Source organism: Gorilla gorilla, chromosome 6, assembly GCF_029281585.2.
Source record: "Gorilla gorilla gorilla isolate KB3781 chromosome 6, NHGRI_mGorGor1-v2.1_pri, whole genome shotgun sequence".
In the NCBI taxonomy this organism is placed as follows: Eukaryota; Metazoa; Chordata; class Mammalia; order Primates; family Hominidae; genus Gorilla; species Gorilla gorilla.
Genome location: NC_073230.2, coordinates 152,552,003 through 152,571,343, shown reverse-complemented (window position 1 = coordinate 152,571,343; position 19,341 = coordinate 152,552,003). Strand labels below are relative to the sequence as shown.

The 19,341-nt window shown below is 51.9% G+C and overlaps 2 protein-coding genes and 1 long non-coding RNA gene across 5 annotated transcripts in view; 1 reads left to right on the top strand and 2 right to left on the bottom strand.

Moving 5' to 3' along the window:
- The window catches only part of FAM131B (family with sequence similarity 131 member B), a 28,799-nt gene extending 14,732 nt beyond the window's left edge, over positions 1-14,067 (top strand). Inside the window, exons 1-7 of one of the 3 annotated variants that reach the window (XM_031012643.2) lie at positions 4,700-4,899; positions 7,324-7,433; positions 7,706-7,741; positions 8,054-8,147; positions 8,449-8,646; positions 10,050-10,193; positions 10,451-14,067. In XM_031012643.2, the coding sequence (XP_030868503.1) occupies positions 4,872-4,899; positions 7,324-7,433; positions 7,706-7,741; positions 8,054-8,147; positions 8,449-8,646; positions 10,050-10,193; positions 10,451-10,923 (1,083 nt within the window). In that variant the 5' untranslated portion in view covers positions 4,700-4,871 and the 3' untranslated portion in view covers positions 10,924-14,067. Of the gene's footprint in view, positions 1-4,699; positions 4,900-4,930; positions 5,460-7,323; positions 7,434-7,705; positions 7,742-8,053; positions 8,148-8,448; positions 8,647-10,049; positions 10,194-10,450 lie in introns of those variants that run through there. The other 2 variants (XM_004046397.4, XM_019031004.2) reach the window with 2 other exon arrangements.
- On the bottom strand, positions 3,177-5,822 carry LOC134758962 (uncharacterized). The gene is made up of 2 exons (XR_010134780.1): positions 5,701-5,822; positions 3,177-3,586 (listed from the first exon to the last, which is right to left on the bottom strand). It is a non-coding gene; the product is annotated as an uncharacterized lncRNA (long non-coding RNA).
- Positions 14,068-15,459: 1,392 nt separating the features above from the next.
- The window catches only part of CLCN1 (chloride voltage-gated channel 1), a 35,870-nt gene continuing 31,988 nt past the window's right edge, over positions 15,460-19,341 (bottom strand). Inside the window, exons 21-23 of the mRNA XM_004046377.4 lie at positions 16,998-17,102; positions 16,820-16,906; positions 15,460-15,873 (exon numbers count right to left, since the gene is read on the bottom strand). Coding sequence (XP_004046425.3) covers positions 15,502-15,873; positions 16,820-16,906; positions 16,998-17,102 — 564 coding nt within the window. The 3' untranslated portion in view covers positions 15,460-15,501. The remainder of the gene's footprint in view (positions 15,874-16,819; positions 16,907-16,997; positions 17,103-19,341) is intronic.

The window sequence follows — 19,341 nt, the reverse complement described above, 5'->3', positions numbered from 1 at the left end:
TGATCTGCCCGCCTTGGTCTCCCAGAGTACTGAAATTACAGGTGTGGGCCACCGTGCCCAGAGATAAGCTTTTTTATCTAACTAAAAGTGGGAGTGAGCTCACCTTAGATCCCCAATATTTTACAAGATTTCAAACCTTGTCTAAAAGTCAAATGAGCATGTCCTGTGCTGGTCTCTTTCATAGGGTCCAACAGATCAGATGTGAGGCCTTTTTGTCCCCACCACCAATGCTGAAACCACAGGACTTCTGCCATGGACCCTCTCATCCTCTATAACTAACTGGCTGAGCCATCCTTCCTCAGCAAACTTACTGTGCCCCAGCACAATGGGCCAGGACCCTCATCTGTTGATTACTCTGGGAAACCAGCTGGGGATGGCAGGTAGGGGTCGGGGGAGAACTATATCGACCACTAGGACAGATTCTATGTCCACTTCCTACTCTGTGGGAATACAACTTACACACTACGAACACCTGCACTCATCCATGACTTGCCTCTGAGTCTGCCCCTGTGTATGAATGGGGTCCCTTGTCAGCAACCTAATGCCCCTAAACCCCACTCTTGGTCCTCCTGTTGACTAATTATTTAGGAAATCATTCTGATTTTAAAGAAAATAGACCTCAGGCTGGGTGCAGTGGCTCACACCTGTAATCCCAGTACTTTGGGAGGCCAAGGCGGGCGGATCACCTGAGGTCAGGAGTTCGACACCAGCCTGGTCAACATGGTGAAACCCCATCTGTACTAAAAATACAAAAATTAGCCAGTCATGGTGGCGGGTGCCTGTAGTCCCAGCTACTCTAGAGACTAAGGCAGTAGAATTGCTTGAACTTGGGAGGTGGAGGTTGTAGTGAGCCGAGATCTCACCACTGCACTCCAGCCTGGGTGATAGAGTGAGACTTCTCAAAAAAAAAAAAAAAAAAAGAATACAGACCTCTGTTACTGACCCTCGTGATTTCCACCTAGTCCCCAAGACTATTCTTACCAATGTTTTCCAGCATCAGCACTCTCACTTCTGGCCTTTAGCAAATAGAGTATTTGAGAACCACTAGGAGTGCCCCAAAGCTGACTGATCTTCAGGGCTGCCTGAAGATAGATACTCTAACACCATACAAGGACATTGATAAGTAGGGACTAAGACACTTATCATCAGTATTTTATGAAAGCACCAAAGACTTATTGCTACAAATCACTCTGAAGAAAGATCATTGCTTTCCCATTTCAAAATTTAGAAATGTAGATAGATGTATTCCTCTCTTCAGTTTATGGTTCCACCTTAATTAAAGAAAGACAAGCGTGAAAGAATGTGTATCCATTCAAATGTCCTGAGTTGAGTAACTTTAGTTTTATTAAGTGAACAAATAAACCACTTTCTACAACATCCAGAATAGATTTTCCCTCTGAGGAGCTGAGTTTAAATGATGGTTTTTTTGGCCAGGTGCGATGGCTCACGCCTGTAATTCAAGGACTTTGGGATCCTGCGGCAGGAAGATTGCTTGAGGCCAGGAGTTCAAGATCAGCCTGGGCAATATAGTGAGACCCCCATCTACAAAAATAAAAATTAAAAAATTAGTAAGCCAGGCGTGGTGGCTCACGCCTGTAATCCTAACCTTTTGGGAGACCAAGGCGGGTGGATCTCCTGAGGCCAGGAGTTCTAGACCAGCCTGGACAACATGGTGAAATCCCACCTCTACTAAAATAGGCACATACAAAAAATTAGCCGAGTGTTGGGGCACATGTCTGTAGTTCCATCTGCTTGGGAGGCAGAGGCAGGAGGATCACTTGATCCCAGGAGCTCGAGGCTGCAGTGAGCTTTGATCATGCCATTGCTCTCTGGCTGGGTGAGCGTGAGACCCTGTCTCAAAAACAAAACAAAACAAAACAAAATGCCAAACAAAAAAGTGCTAGCTTTTTCTCTTTCCAACTGGGAAATCTTAGGGAAAAGGAAGTTAATTGAATTATCAGCCCCAGTTCTCTCAACTGCAATGCAAGAAGAATATCTTTCTTAGAGGTTTGTAAGAATAGACTGAAAACTCTATTCTTTAAATCAATTGTATATTGATATTTGCACTTTAAAGTGAGTTTTATTTTTTTCTCTATCTCTCTCATTCTGACTCTCAATAAATGATCTTGCCTCCTTCTTGTCAGAGAAAGTAGATGCCGTCAGATGGGAATCCCTCATTCTCCCGACACCAAACATGCAGCCCACTGGCATCTGCCCCGTCTTCCCTGCTGCTGGAAGAAGAGCTGGGCTCCTCCTGTACAGTCTCATCCCCCTCCCTGAGCTCTGCTCCCATCCCTCCAGGTGGTTTTAGGAATTTACATTCAATATTAATTAATCTTCCCCTCTCTTGTACTTTGAGCTTCCCTTTCTCAATTGAATCTTTTCATAGACCTTTAACTTTGATCTAATATATCCCAATAAAATAAAAGGAACACTTGATTAAGTTGTGTTTTGGAGCCATCTCTCCATTTGTTGGGATCAGTGTGAAGCTTTGGTACCTTCTTTCAATCCTGCAGGTACCACCGAAGTACCTACAATTATTCCTGGGGACCCCAGCTTCAAAATGGGATAAGTGTCTTGCCTGATCATTTTATTTGGGGGTTGAGCCCCTGCAGAATTAGAGAACCCCCCCTGCCAAGTATGTATTTAAAGTCCAGAGGTTCTTAAACTTTTTTTGTGCCCTGGACCTCTTTGGCAAGGAGACTGGGACAATGGCCCTAACTAGTGAGAAGTAGCAGAATCCTTGTATAAGAAGACCTGTAGGGAGCAGGAAGGAAGCTGGCCAGGAATATGCCTAGAATATTTTACTTTTTTTGTGTGGGTAGTGGGGAGGGACTGGAAATACCTTCAAGACAGAATGCGAGATGGGACTGAGTCTCCAAGACCTGGAATCCCTCATGTTAAATCATTTGGATAAATGCAGCCTTATATAGTTGTGTTAAGGAGACCAAGGGGAGGGGTTTGCATCCAAGTTGGAACCACAGTAAGAGATATGTAGTCATATATAAATATATGTATTACTCAGGGAGAGCCATAAGGAGACAGAAGTTTCAGGTGGGAAGGCAAGAGCATAATGGCCACGTGGTCTGTTCCTCCTTACCTGGCCAGTCCCCTGTCAGCGTTTTCTCTGCTCAGATAATAGGGGTGTGTGGGCATTGCTAGAATAATGGAGGCTCTTTGTTCTTTTTTTTTTTTTTAATCATCTCTCCATCTTCTTTCCTTTGTGACTGGACAGTATATTCCATGAAAGCAGAAACCATTTGATACTTCTTTTATATAACCAATAATAGTAGATATGAAAAAAGAAAATGCTTTCTAATTCTCTCCACTATTGAAATAGGGTATCAGATCCTGCCACGAACTACACTAAATGATTAAAATCTAAGCAGACCTGCAACTGATTATTATCTCATTCCTTCCCCGCGGTTTTATAGATGTAGATTTGGCTTATTTCTTCATGCACATACACCGAAGATGGATTCTGTCACCATAATCTCATCTCCTCAATCTGCAATTCAATTGTTAGTGTCTTCTTCTTGCACATCTTCATCTGCCACCCTATGGGATGTAGCTCTCCATTCATAATCTAAAGGTTAGAAAGTTGCATCCATTAAGACTTAGCCTCCCTGTTAGGAGCCCACACCAGGGACCCCTGGCCCATTGCCTTGTCTCTCTGCAACCTCGGAGAGACCTAAAAGTGGGCGAGGTGCAGTCAGAGCCTGGATGGGCACTTGCTTCTGTGAATGCCCGCCTGCCCACTCTCTCACACTTTGGGCTTTCTGGGTACAGCTTAGACAAAAGGGTCTCCTTGCCCTTTCTCATGCATCTTTTCTGGACTCCACTTCTTACCTGCTGTAACCACAGTGCTCATTTAACCCTTGCAACTTAGACCTTCATCTCCTCCCCATGGGGCTTGAGGTATCTACCTGGCCCAGTCCCGCTAGCCAGAGGCCAATCTTTCTCTCTCTTTGCTGCTTCGGGACCGCCTTGCTTTCATTTGTCCGAGAAGACCACGTCTCAGAAAAGTTAAATTGGATTCAAGACGACGTCTCCTAGCCAGCCTCGGGTCCTGACATTGTTGTTAGTCTACTGCGAATGAACTGTCCTCCTCATATTCTCCCATCCCCAACCAGGCCTGGAGGTCAACTATCTGCACATCCCCACACCCACCCCTGAATGTCCAGCGAGCACAGAGAAGTGGACTATACGATTCACTAGCAAAGACTTCACGTTCTGTTTGGATGGACTCGAAACACAGAGCCCAAAGCTGTGTCCAATCACGTTCCTGTGTGTGTCCCAGATGCGGCCCCAGGAAGAAAACAAGTGTTTGCGGAATTTGGTGGCCAAAGGCCCTTTGGCCTGGCTTTATTCTCACCACCACCCCACTTTCTCTCAGGGCATCCCCTGCCCCCGGCCCGCAAAATCCATCAACCAGAACCTCGGGGTAGGCCCTGGGTTCGTGCCTCGGTTCCTGAAACCCAAGCCGGGGTTCTCCAGGAGAGAGCCCCGGGAGCGGGGCTTGGCACGGGCGGGCGGAGGGGGGCGGCGACGGGGGCCCCAGATCCCCGAGGGAGCGCCCCGGCATGGCCGGAGCAGGGGCGGGGAGGCGCGGGGCGCAGCCAATCCCCGGGCCGCCCCCTCCCCGGCCGCGGCGAGCCGAGCCGGGGCGGGGGAGCCAGGCGGCGGCGGCGGCGGCGGCGGCGGCGGCGACGGAGCTGCCGTGGGGAGGGATGGAGAGGGGAGGGGGGAGCGGAGCCGAGCGGAGACAGCCGCGGCGCTGCAGAGCGGCTGGGGCGGCGGCGCGGCTCCCGGTGCTCCCCCCGGCGCGCGCCCCGAGTCGGTGAGGGCCCGGCCCGGCGGCCCCCGGAGCCATGGGCTGCATCGGCTCCCGGACTGTGGGTGGGTACCGCGGCCGGGCGGGGGCAGGGCTGGGCCCCCCGGGCCGCCCTGCGACCCCCTCCCCCATCCCTCTCCTCGCGCCTCCGGGCGCCCCGCTCCGCACCCGCCTTGCCCTGCTAGCTCCTTCACTTTCCTTCCGTCGGCCCGCGGTCCCTCTGTCCCTCCTTCCTGCCCGCTCTCCTCTTGCGCCTCCGGGGCTGCCATCCCGCTCGGCTCGCTTCCTTCTCCCCGTCGCCCTCCCGCAGGCGCGGTCCTCTCCATCCTCTCCATCGCCCTCCTCTCCTCCGCCGCTCGGCCCGACGCTCGGTCCCCTCATCCCTGCCCCTCCAGGCCATCCGCCTCTGCTCCGCCGTCCCCAGCGCCTCCTCGCATCCCCCACTCCGGAGCAGCCCCCCGCGAAGGACCCTCGGCCTCCGCGCCAGCCCCGAGTTTCTTTCGCACGCCCCCCACGCCACCCCCCGCCGCCGCCTCCATCTGGCTCGGGTGCTTTGCCCCATCTCTCTCTCCCTCTCCGTTGCCTTTTACTGTCGTTCCTGCCTCCTCCAATTCGCTTTGTTCACGTGCGTTTTCCCTCTGGGGCGGGGGCGGGATGAGCCCGGGTTCCACGCCCGGAGGGACAGGGCCAGGGCCGGGTGGAGGGAAGGGGCTGGGGGACGCGGGGAGGAGATGGGGGCTTCGAGGCGCTGGGAGGGGTCGGGAGCCCGCGGCCCGGGAGGGTGGGGCCGGCCCTGCCTCGGCGGCCGGGGACCCGCCTGCACCTGTCAGCGGGGGCCGGCGGGGCGGGGCCGGCTCTTTATTTACCTTTGACGCGGGGAGGGAAGAGAGGCGCCTCCTAATCCATCTTCTCCCTCCAGCTTCTGCCTGGCTACCGCCCCTGACCCCCACCCAGGCACCCACTCCACTCTCGCCGCTCAGCGAATTCATCCGGCCCTCTCCCACCCCCTCCCCCATTCTTCCCCTTTCCAACTCCCAATTTCTCCCGCCTACACCTCCCGGTGACCTCAGGCTGAGAGAATAATTCGTATTATTATTACAAACAAACTCACTCTCCAGAAGCCTGATTTCCCTGCGACCCGGTTTATTTCCATGGATACCCCCTCCTCCTCTGCTTTCACCCCTTCTCCGCGGCTCTCTCCCTCCCCGCTGCCCCCCACAGCTCTGACTCAGCTCTCCGTCTCTCACAAAGGCCACCTCCCGCTCCCCTCTCCCCCCGCACCCCGCCCTCCCCTGTCTCCCTTCTCCTCAGGCTCTTCTCCACCTGCCCCATTCCTGCTGTGTCCGGAGGGCCATCTTTCCTCTTTTCCCCCAGTCACCACCCCGCGGAGCCCCAGGGGACAGCAGGCCAACTTTGGAGGGTCCTCCCTCAGTCCGGTTCACCACAAGCCCCTTCCTTTCCCCCAGCCCTGCTGATGTGCTGAACGCCTCCTCGTGCCCAGCCCCATTCAGTGCTCCCCTTCCCAAAAATGGAGCCGACCCCTAAACTCACAATTGTAAAACCTCATGAGTATAAAGGGCCTGTACGGTCAGATGGTTCAGGCAGCCATCTGCTGCTTGAATAGTCCCTTTATGAAGACCCAAGCAGTTCTTCCCCAGGACTTTCCGGGGCACCATCCTGCCCTCAGTCCAGGAGTCTCCCTCCACCAGGAGCTCTGGCCCGGCTGTAACAAGGACCCTCCTTCCCCTGAGTCCTGCAGTTTCCCACTCAGCCCTCAGACCCTGTCCACCCCTCCCACCATCTTCTGTCTTCTCTCTGACTTGAATTCCTATTTTCTTAATTCCTATTTTAAAAAGTTCTCTTTTCTCCTTCTGCTCACCAGCTTCCTTCCACTTTAATCCATCACTTGTCTCCCCACAGTCAGGTGAAATGCCTCCAGCTCACCCTTGGTTTCTCTGCTCACTGTTTTTGGGAGGACACACCCAACTCCTTGCTATCCAACTCCTGCCTCAATTCCCAGGAAGTCCTCTTCCAGTCAGTCAGACTCACGGACTCTTAGGAAGGGCCCACGGGGGGAGACACATCCCTTCCACCCTAAGCATAGAGAAAAGTTCCTCACTAGAGCAGTTCTGCCCTTATCTGTAGACTTGTAATAGAGAAAAAGCCCAGCTCCCATACAGAAACCCTCCAAGAGTCCTCAGGACGGAATAATTGGTTTTCTGATAAAACCCAACCTCTGACCCCTCCACATAAACAACAACAAATAAGGCCATACATCACTTTTTCTGAGTGCACTATTCTGGGTCGAGCTAAAACTGAATATTTGGGCTCAGCATTACTACTTGTCTCCCCTAGAATTTGGAGAGTGCAGGGATATAAGAGGAAATGGGCAGCTGGGGTAAGGAAGGGGTGTGAAGGGCTAGCCCCAGGGTGTCGCCTGGGCTGCACAGGGAGGTGAGGGCGGGCGGCTAACCTTCTGGCCCCCTCAGGGAATGAGGTGATTGCAGTGGATTGGAAGGGCCTGAAGGATGTCGATCAAATCAACATGGACAGCACCAGCTCACTGCACGGGAGCAGCCTCCATCGGCCATCGACTGAGGTGAGACCTCACTCAGCCACCCCAAGTCTCTGGCTGCCTGCACTTGCTCAATTCCAAGGCAACAACCCAAACACTCCTTCAGACTGACACTTCTACAGAACATTTCTCACAACACACGCCAAGCAGTCCACATGGAGAACCCAGTTAGCGGCATCAACCTCAGGAAAGCCCTCCCCACATCCCGCACTCCTGGAAGGCCCTCTGAGGAAGGGGGCTTCCTTGCATTCCTGCGAGTGACTGGGATGCCCATTCCCTTTCCTCTCTCCTCACAGCAAACTCGAACTGATTTCTCCTGGGACGGCATCAACGTGAGTGCAGCTGCCCCCAGACCTCCCCATCCTCCCGAACTCCTCCTCCTCATCTTCTCCCTTGCACCTTCCAACCAGCATGGTATTCCCTGGCTCCAATAGGCACTGTGAGCCCTCACGTTCTCAACCTGTGCCCCAGTTTTCCAGAGCACTGGGGATATGTCCCTCCTTGGGACTCTTGGGTATAGTAGCTTTTCTTATCATCTGCCCTAGCTCGAATGCTTTTTCCTGGAAACCATGAACCTCCTCCATGTATAAAGCACGCCCGTACCTTCTTATTCCTCTGCCCTTCCTCCCACATTCCCATCCCAGCTCTCCATGGAGGACACCACTTCCATTCTTCCGAAGCTTAAGCGAAACTCTAACGCCTATGGCATTGGGGCCCTGGCCAAGTCATCATTCTCAGGTGAGACTCCTGATGTAAGAATGCCTTCAGACAAAATAATGCTGACAGACTCCTTGGCTCAGTCTCCCTGCTCCTTCGAGGTTGATGAAGACCCTCATCCCCACACCCTGACCTATTCACCCTTCTGTCAAGCCTCCCATCCTCCAGGCCATTCCCTCCACTACCCCATCTATGGAGTCCTTAGGGGAGCCTGGCCCAGTGGGATGGAGCCTCATGGGGCTGGGGTGGGAGGAACTGGGAGGGTCTGGTTATGGGTATTGTGTGATATTCTGGAGGATGTGGGAAATGTCTGGCCCCATAGGGATCTCACGGAGCATGAAGGACCATGTGACAAAGCCCACAGCCATGGGGCAAGGCCGGGTGGCCCACATGATTGAGTGGCAGGGCTGGGGGAAGACACCAGCTGTTCAGCCACAACACAGCCATGAGGCCGTGCGCAGGGATACAGATGCCTACTCCGACCTCAGCGATGGCGAGAAGGAGGCACGTTTTCTAGCAGGTACATGTACCCTAAAGCCTCAAGAGACACATTTGCAGGATGGCCAGGGACCGACCCTCCAACCTGATCCCCTGTGGCAGGATTAGCTCCATCCATACTTTGACCATAGATTCACATTTCCCAAACAGCTCTAAGTATTTTGATGTGGTAATTCAAATAAGTGCCCTCAAACATATGTTTATAATCATCTCAGAAAATGCGTGTAATTAGATGGGATTTGTGGGCCCACCCATCCCAGATGACTTCTCTCCTCATCATGGGACTATCCAAACCTGAACTCCCTCAAGTGCAGGGAAAAAAATGGGGAGACCTTGGTCTTTGAAAGAAAGAAAGGCCTTGGGGATCTCTTTTAGCCTTTGCCTTTTAGCATTTCGAGTCATGAATTTGCCTACTAGACTCATTACTTGTGACAACCACTAGAAGATTAAGGGAACTGCGTGAGAGACGGGAGGTCTACAGAAGAGGTTTAGTTCCAGCAAAGTAGTGTAGGTCTGATAACAGGCATGCAGTGTGCCTACAAGAGTGGCCAAGCTGTAGTGCAGGTCTAAATAAGATGCCTAGAAAGGGATAGGTCTGGAAGAGAAAGGAAGTATCGAGTTGGTGGTATGGGTGGGAGGAGAAATATCAGTGAACAGGGTGACAAACGTGTAGGGTGGGGGGCAGGAGCAGTACCAGCTTCAACATGCTCATGGATTTGACTAGAATAGGGACCCCCAGGTCTACCCATCCCATTTTCCTTCCAATCCCTTGAATTTCAGTTTTATATTATGGTGGACCCACAAGCCCACGATGCTCTCTTGGGGGTTCTCTGTTGATCTTGAAATCTACTCTCTAGACTGCAATTCCTAAAAACTTCCAAAGATAAATATCTGGAAATCTCGAATTTGAATCTCTTAGGATTTCTCACCAGAAGACCCCTAACTCTTTCCCCTAGGAATCCTAAATCTGATTTTTTAGGAAGTCCCCTACAATTCTCCCTTCTCTGGGGACATACACAAAGGCTGCGCTGTCCAATACATTAGCCACTGGCCTCATGTGGTTACTGAGAACTTGAAATGTGGCTCTTCTGAATGGAGATGTGCTTATAAGTATAAAATACCAGCTGGATCTCAAAGGCTTCATATAAATAAAAGAATGTAAAATATCTCATTAATAACTTTTATTTTGATTATATGTTGAGATGAAAATCTTTTTATATATCGAATTAAATAAGATCTATTATTTCAATTGATTTAACCTGTTTCTTTTTAATTTTAAATGTGGCTACTGGAAAATTTAAAGTGATATAAGTGGCTTGCATTATATTTCTACTGAACAGTGCTGCACTAAGATGTCTTCCTACCCCACGCACATGTCTAAGGATTCCCTGAGGTATTTTGTGGTTGTTGCATTTCTTCCCCCAGGCGTCATGGAGCAGTTTGCTATCTCTGAGGCCACACTCATGGCCTGGTCTTCCATGGATGGTGAGGACATGAGTGTGAACTCCACCCAGGAGCCATTGGGCTGCAACTACAGTGACAACTACCAGGAACTGATGGAGAGTCAGGGTGAGAGATGTTCCAGAATCCAAACTCTGGAGCCTATGAGGCCTCCCCAACTATCTCAGCTGCCTCCACTCAGCTCCGTTCTTTTAAGACTTCCTTGTCCATCTCAGCTTTCCCATTGTCCTCCCTACTCCCTGTGCACTCTGTGTCTTACTCCCGGTTCTCCGTGCTGTCTCTTAGCTGTCTCTTGTGCTGTCTGTGCTGTCATTCCTGCCCTTGACATTCTGTGGCCCCACTGACCTCCACGATTCTTTTTCCAGATGCCCTGGCTCAAGCACCCATGGATGGATGGCCTCACTCTTACGTGTCCCAGGGTATGTACTGTCTGGGGTCGTCAGATGCCTGGGAAGCCAGCGATCAGTCCCTCATTGCCTCTCCGGCCACAGGATCCTATCTTGGGCCTGCATTTGATGACTCACAACCCAGCTTGCATGAAATGGGACCTTCCCAACCAGCTTCAGGATACTCTGCTCTGGAGCCTCCACCTTTGCTGGGGGGAGACACTGACTGGGCTCCGGGGGTAGGCGCAGTGGACCTGGCAAGGGGCCCTGCTGAGGAGGAGAAGAGGCCATTGGCACCTGAGGAGGAAGAGGATGCGGGATGCCGGGACCTGGAGTCACTTTCCCCACGAGAAGACCCTGAGATGTCTACCGCTCTCAGCCGGAAGGTGTCTGATGTCACATCCTCAGGTGTGCAGTCCTTTGATGAGGAGGAAGGCGAGGCCAACAACTAGTTTCCTCCCCCAATGCCCTGCCTTCCACTCCCACGTGAGGGCCATGGCTGTGACCCATACCCTCCCACCCCCCAGCAGTACAGCTGAAACTGGGCAGACACCATTGGGGAACCCAGGAGCTTCCAGTCCTCTCCCGGAAATGGAGGACCAGGATGGGATTTTATCCAGGCTTACACTCTAGAATCCCACAGGCCTGGGAACTGAGACCTGGGCAACTAGATGGCCATGAGCTTGGTGTGGCTGCGGAGAAGGACCTGGGCTGTGGGCTTCTGGGTCTGTGCCGACAAAGCCTCCAGTGTGTGCACCCTGAGGACGGGGGCAGCGCAGCTGTGCTCAAGACTGGATCTCAGTTCTTCACGCCCCGATTTCGTCTTCCAGGAGCCGTAACTCTGCTGTCTGAATGCCTCCTTTCTCCATTTCACTCTTGCTTTTCCCAACTCTGTTTTCTCTGGCTGTGTCCCCAGCTCATCCCTACTGAGAGAACAGACCTCAGGGGCTGTTGGACATGGCTGGACAGGCGCAGGGGAGGCTGCCTGAAGGGCACGTCCATGGGGAGGGTGGAGAGGCTGCCTCAGCAGGTCATTTGGCTTCTGAGATCAGGAGTCGAGGAGGAGGTGGATGTGGCAGCTGAGATCTACAGGGGGCACGGATGTGGTTCTTTCTATCAAGGCCTGCCCGGAGACAAGAGAGTCACTGAGGAGACTAAGAACAAACACAGCCCCTTGCTCTGGGATCTTTAATATCCCATGGCTAAAAGGAAGATCCTAAGGATCTGGGAAAAGACCCAGCCAGGGCTGGCTGCTCCAGCTCTTGCTTCCCTTTCAGCTTTCTTCCATCCCTGCTCCGGGAGCCTGAGGAGGGTGTGGGGACACCCATCTTGGATACACCAACGCAGGATGCAGGTGTCGCCAACAGCAGGGGGAGCATGAGGGCTGTCTCCCCTTATTCACCCCTGTCCTCTGAAGCTGTTTACACTTTTCTCTTTGCCTTTTCTACATTTTTATAACTTCTTGGGCACTCAGGGTTGAGTGGAGTGGAGGGAGGAGTCCGGTGCTGTCACTCCCTCAGCCAGGCAGGGTTGCAGTTGAGGGCCAGGGTGGGCACTCGGCACTTTCTGCCCCTTCTTCAGCTCCTCCCAGGACTCCCAAACAGCCTCACGGCTGTCCTCCCTGCCTCCCCAGGCCTCCTACCAGAGGAAGAGAGGAAAATCAGTGGATTCTTCCTTCCAGGATGGTGTATGGTGAGGCACAAGCTTGCCCTCCCACACTTGGCATCCATGCTGGTGGGGACTGAGCAGCATATGCGCCCCAGCACTACCGTAAGAGCACAGGCAGAGGATGGGCGGAGCAAAGCAGCGGCGCTGTGGGGTTGGAGAGCACTTGGCCCTGCCACTGCCCAGGTAGCCCCTCCCCAGCCCTTGGCACAGGCAGAGTTCGGGTAGGAGAGAGAGGCCTAAGAGGCTCACTGCCCTATCTCCTTTCCTCATGCCCTTCCAAGGCTCCGGCTCCCAGGCCTGTGTCCTACCCACACTCTGTCGGGAGTCCTACCACTTGCATCCTCTGCTGGAAGGGAGCACTGTTATCCTCTCCTGGCCCTGGGCACAAACTTTGCCCTCACCCCCAGGCCCCAGAACTTACTATTTTGGAGTGAGAAGGTTGAGGGTTGGGGTGTTTCTGTCCATCTATGATCCTGTCCCGCCATCAAGTTCATACTCTCTTACTCACACTTCTGGGATGCAAGCAGGGCAGGGGGTTCTGTGTCTTCCATGGAAGGGGGACAATGGTTATCCTGAGGTTGGTTTTTGGAGGAAACATGGGCGTAGGCAAGGTGAACCAAGGCAGGTGCAGTCACCTAACCAAATGCTGCCTTTACAAGGGAAGAGTCCTCTTGTGCTTGCTAACGTGTGCTGACTCCGTGTCCCAGGACCTCATTTCCAGGAGCTCTGAGAGGTGGTCTAGCATGCCCGCCCTGGCAGCTGTTCCCCACCCATCTCCTGCTGCAGGCTCTGGGGTTTTGCATGTTCATGTGACCTTCCTTCCATGGGGTCCCTGGTTCCTCACCTTCTCCAATCTGCGCTATTCCCACATCACCTCTTCCTGTCGTCTCATCCTCTCAGTGCCCATATCATACCCCCAGACCACGGTGGACAGCTCACCCAGTGAGTGCGTTCATTCATTACAGTTCGTTTTTGCTCAGGCCCGGGGGAGTTAGGAAAGGTAGACCACAGCAGCTTTCGTTCCTCCTTCCCTTTCCCAAGGAAGCCAAATGGTCCCTGACAAAAGATGACTAAAGGTCTGAAGGACTCTAGCAGGGTTCATACATGAACCTGCTTTCCCCAGGGTGCTGGCATATTGCTGCAGACGGAAGTCAGGTGGGGGTCTGTCTTCTGCAAGAAGCTCCTACCCGCTCTGAAGAGGGAGACTGAGGAGCTGGCCTGGGACCATCTTAGGACTCTTCTGGTGCTGGGGGCAGGGTGCATGGGGGTTGCTTATCGTCTATTTCGGGGGTGGGGAGGGGCATGTGCAGGAAGAGGCTGTTTCGGGGTGGGAAAGGGTTGCTTTTCCTTTGGGGTTAAGGCTGTGCAGCACGTTTTACAGCAGTCCTGGAACAGGGCTGTTTTTATATTCTTGTGAATGAAACTGCTCTTGCTAAATGATTTTCTTTTTTTGGGGGGGGTGCACTTTCATTTTCAATTGACTTTATTAAATGAAAATCCAAATCTTCCATTCCTCCCCCTCCATTGTCCCCTCCCCCACCACACACCTTCCTTCTTGTCCTTGTGTTGAAGAGGGGATCTTGGGGAATGAGTTTATTATCTTCTCCTTGACCTCACCTATACATCCCACACACCATCCTCCAGGTCTGGGAAATATCCATTTTTCTGGCCAGTCTTAGCATGTTTTCTTAATGTCACATTCCCACGCCAGGCCCAAGAGAGATTCTATGACATATATTACAGAGAGAATTCTATATCAATATATATAAATATTAGAGATTATGTACACAAGGGCATGGGCTCAAATGCCCACTGCCAGTCCCCCACCCAGGCTTCAGCATCTCTCTTGGCCTGGGGAAGTGGGAGGGATGTGATGCCGGAGAAGGCTACAGGCTGTGTTCAATGACACTAAACAGAATGTGGTGGCATCCTCTGACTGTGAGTGTCTTATTTGGGGGATGGAGGAGACTGGGAACAGGGGAGGCAAAGGAGGAGAATGTCGGAGCGGGGGCACAATGGTAGAATTAAGAAAGGCATACGGGATGGCAGGGTTGGGGAGAAAAACCTTGGGTACGGAGCAAGGGTTTGGGGATGCTCACAGCACCTGGCCTCTCTTTGTAGAGAAAGCACGCTAATGGAGTGCATAGCCAGGCTTCCTGCTGCTGATTTGGGGAGGGTGAAGATGTGACTCTCCCAAGTGCGGGCAGCACTCAAGAGCCCTGCCATCTTGACGCTCAGCTCCTAACTCTCCACCCCTAGGAGAGGCATCTGAAGAACCAGTCTAAGAGGGGGCTGGTGTCTGAGTGACCCAGTGACCTAGCTGCTCTGAGCCCTGATTCTTGGCAGGAGAGGCCCTGGCTAGAGCAGCTCCAGGGTAGAGCTGACCTTTGGCAGGACAAGTCAATAACAAGAGGGAGGATGTGTTTCCTAGGGAGTAACCTGGACACTGGAGGGCGAGGAAGCTGTGCTGTGGAATAGAAAGTTTTCTGCCAGAGGGAGTCAGCGGACACCATGGGGGCGTGATTGTTGAGCAACAGGGCACTTGTGTCTTTTGCACAGAGCCTTTGGCAACCTTTTCTTCCAGGCCGCTGCCCCTGACAGTCTTTTTCTCTGCATCTCACTGCTTGAAGCAGGGGACAACGGAGGGGGAATGTGGGCAGCCTCTCACTGCGCTAGTCACGGCCTGGCCTGGAGACAGGCAGTGGGGTCAGAGGCAGATTGCAGGAGCGGACATGGGCCAGTGCAGGGCTCCAAGAGAAGCGGCTGTGGCTGGCCTCGACACAGGCAGTGGGGTCAGAGGCAGACTGCAGGAACAGACGTGGGCCAGCGCAGGGCTCCAAGAGAAGCGGCTGTGGCTGGTCTGGAGGCACATTCTGGGGTAGTCAGTGCCCGAGGCCATAGGATGGTCCCATCCCCTCCTCCCACACGGCACTTGCAGGGCCACAGTCATTCTGGGCCTCCCCTCACCCCACCTCTTGTAGACACTGAGGCACAGATAGCACAGTGCTGGGACAAGAGCACTGGGGAATTGTTGGGTGGGGAAGGGGAGGCAGAGAGAGGCAGGGGATTCCCTTCCTGCACACCAGGAACACTCGGGAAGCCCCATGGAATATCAGGGGCCCTTCGCTAGGGTTAGGGACACCTGCCTGGCTGGGAATGGGGAGAACAGTCAAAATAATTGACCAAGGCTCCTCCCTGCCTAAATGCTGATTCCTCCTTTAAGACTATCACATTAAAAAATTCCTGGAAGAGGCCACGACATTGGCATGACCTCGCCACATTCAGGACGCACCCTGCCCCACACAAGTTCACCCTCAGGCTGGGCCTCTCCATGGTCTTTATGAGGAGGTCGTGGGAGGGGGTCAAAGGATCAGTTCATCCTCATCCTCCTCGTCTGTGGATCGCAGGCTGGGGCCCTGCAAGATGTCAGCCAGCTCCTCTTCCAGCCCTGGACTCTCCACCAGCTCCAGCTCCTCCAACTCGCCCTCTACCTTGCCTGGGGCCAGGGAGAGAGGGGGCTCTGGGGAAGGAGATGGCACAGGGGTCTCTGGGGAGGCAGCAATCACATCTCCTGTTCCAGTGGCCCCAGGCCTGTCCTCAGGCAGGTTCCAGTTCTCTGCAGAAGATGGAGGTGCCCCGGTACTCTTTCGAGTTGAAGTCGTGTTCCGGAAGCTGGCAAGGGGAGGGCGGAGCTGCACCCCAGACTTGGTGTGCCCCTCAATGGCCTTCTGTAGCTGAAGAGCAGTGGGAAAGGAAAAGAGGGTAAAAAGTTGGAAAAAGAAAAAAGACGGGGGCAGTGAGAGACACAGAAAAGAACAGGTACAATGAAAGGAAAAAAGAACAGGAAAGATATAGAGTGGCAAAACGGGGAGAAAGAGAAACAGACAACAAGGAACAATCAGAGAAAGAAAACAGAAAAAGGACAAGGAAAGGGGCATGACAAAAGATCCACCTGCCCAGACTCAGACCCTTGGGTGACCTCTTCCTTCCTAGTGACCACTTGCAGCCACATCCCCCCACTGCCTTTTTTCCGCAGCTTTCCTCAAAGCGCATCCCCGAGAAACTGTGACTCATGCCTGGAACCCCCATCTCAAACCCACACTATCTACAGAAGATCACGTGGGCCCCATCTGGGGTGGAGAATTCCATTCCCTTCAGGGCTGTGGCCATAACAGGCTTCGTAGTCTCCTCTACCTCAGCTGGCTGCTTGCTCTACCCCCTCCAATCTCTGCATAAGAAATAGAGAGGGGAGCCAGGCATGGTGGCTCATGCCTAGAATCACAGCATTTTCGGAAGCCGAGGCGGGTGGATCACCTGAGGTCAGGAGTTTGAGACTAGCCTGCCCAACATGGCAAAACCCCGTCTCTACTAAAAATACAAAAAATTAGCGGGTGTGGTAGCGGGCGCCTGTAATCCCAGCTACTTGGGAGGCTGAGGCAGGAGAATCACTTGAACCCGGGAGGCGGAGGTTGCAGTGAGCTGAGATCACGCCACTGCACTCCAGCCTGGGTGACAAGAGTGAAACTCTGTCTCAAAAAGAAAGAAAGAAAGAAAGAAAGAAATAGAGAAGGGAATCTGAGGGGACTTCTGAGATGCTAATATTCCTTCTGTCCCCACTGCATCCCCTTATCCTATGCCCAGCCTCCCTCCTGCTGCTCAAATGGGACACATCGTGATTACCTCCTCCAGGGCCAGGACGCCCCTGAGCTTCCCCATGCTGGTCACGTAAGCAAGGTGGAGGCCAAGGAGTGAAAACAGGGTATGAGTCTGAGGATGAAGAGCACAGGTCAGTGCATGTTCCTTGCCCCACAGCTCTCCTGCCTTCCCCGCAGCCCTGAGCAGTCAGCGAAGGACTCACCTTGTGCAGGGTTGTCTGCTCCACCAGCTGGAAGGGAGACTGGTCAATACAGCAGGAATCAAAACAGACAGGCTGGCTCAGCTGCTCCTGCTCCCAGGCCTCAATCTGTCAGCCAGAGGAGGAAAGTCACGAAAATCACAGAGCCTCCTTTCACCCCAGATACCTGATTTTGACCCCAAACGGCCCTCCTAGCCTCTGCCCAGAATCTGGGAACATGCAAGAACTGATCATAGATCCCCCAGATCGGAGGACCTCCTCCTTCTTCCCAGGGGACAGAGCCTCTCTGCCCTTCCTCATCAGGCCCCCAACCTACCCTGCAACCCCCAGGTACCCAGAACACCCCTCCCTCTTCTAGGCTCCAACTCTCCTATCCCCTGGCGTCCCAAACATTTGTTATTCCCAACCTATCTTTCCCATCTATTTTCCACTACTACTATAAGACGTGGGGCTCCAATCAAACCAGACTGCTTTCTGCTCTTCAAACATGCCTTCCCCTTTGTCTTTGCTATTCTGACCATCTGGAGTTCCTTTACCTGCCCTACCCTCTCCCTGCAGTGTACGTATTTCCTGACTCTCCCAATCAGATGTGCTTCTCCCCTTTTTTATTCCCATAGTATTAGCTGGTCTCACCTTTTCAGAAATGACATTGGCCATACTTCCTGCTGTATTGGCATCTGTCTTACCTTTGCATTTGTCTTGAGTGTTATGTGGTATCGGCTGCTGTATATTGTGAAGAAACTAGCACATCACCTCTCATGCAGGGAACCGTGGTGGGTACTTGTTGAAATTGAAGAGCTATACTGGACCTCATGGCACTTAGCTGACTTGAGCAAAGCCAGTTTTTGTTTGTTTGTTTTTGTCTATGACGGAAGCATTAAGGCACAAAGGCCAACCATCCTCTTGACTTTAGATATGCACACCAAAATTCCCAAGAGTCCAAATAATCCATTACATCTCTGGCTCTCTTAAATTTTTCTAAAATTTCTAAAATCTCTTTTCAGTCAGTATCCTCTGAATGATCTAGAACTCTATTTTCCTATTTGTCCAAATCTACACCTATCAAACTTCAGAGAATATCACCAAAGGGCATTATATAGGTTTAGGATCTGGTGTGTAGCCCGTAGTGATGCTCACTCCACCTGTCCTGTCCTGATATTTCTGGATTACAATCATGACTCCTCTATACTCTCATCTTCTGGACTAATGGATTACAGAGGTTACATAGCATAGGATGGATGACCACTTAGCAGGTGTGTTGTAGAGAAGATTTAGATATAGGATGGGGGCTAGATCTTGCCAACCATGGTTTGGTCCATCCCATCCTCTTGGTCTTTTCTATGATCATCTGTGGCCTTATGTTCCATTTTTGCCTTTCCTTAACAATAACGCGGCAACATTTTCAGTGAATGATTATCAAGTACATCCTCTTTGCCAAGCATTATTCTAATTGCCTTACCCGTCCTAGCTCATTTAATCTTCTCTAATAACTCTATCATTATCTTCACTTTATAGATGAGGAAACAGAGGCACAGCATGTTGAAGTCATTTGCCCAGGATTACACAGTCAGTAATTGGTGGAGCTGGGCTTCTAACCTTGACTGCTGTTTGTATTCCAGGTCCATCTCCAGCTTTTGCGCAAGGGATGCAGGACGTTGCTGTTGAGGCTGATGCTTTCCACTACTTGAATAAGCTCTGTACCGGTTAGAAACAGAGCTCTGTGTGTACTCCAGAGTATGCAGAATTAAACAAATCCTAGTAGGGACTTCTGGCAACATATAATTGAATCTTTCAATATTCCCATACTGCCCCCATACTGGTTTTTTTTGGTCAATATCAACATCTTGATATTGTCAAGGGTATCATCTGGTCTGAAAATTGTGTTCAAAACATCCTGAATTTCAACTCATGTTGGATCTTATCCCTCTAAAATGTCTCAGTGGGTCACATGGGAGTTGGTAGCTCCTTAAAGTCTTCCCTGGGAAAGACATAAGCTAGAAATGATAGTCTATTTTATTTTTAATCCCTGGCTTCACTTCATTTCCAGTGGTCATTCAATAGCCACACTGATCAACTAGCTGGTTTTCTCTCTTTGGTGCATTAAATTAAAAAAAAGAAAAAAAGCAAAACTTATTGTTATTGGTTTTAGCAACCTAACAAAGTACTCCTTAATTGCAATTATGGCCTTTCTGATTCCTGCTTGTGGGCAGAAGGAATAGTTTTTCCTTTCCCTCTGTGATCATCGATTTGACTTTTTCACAAGTCATTTATCAGAAGTGTGTGTGTTTTGAGGGGGTGGGGAAAGTTTCTCTTCTGTCTTGTCACTCACAGCATCCTCCTCCAATCC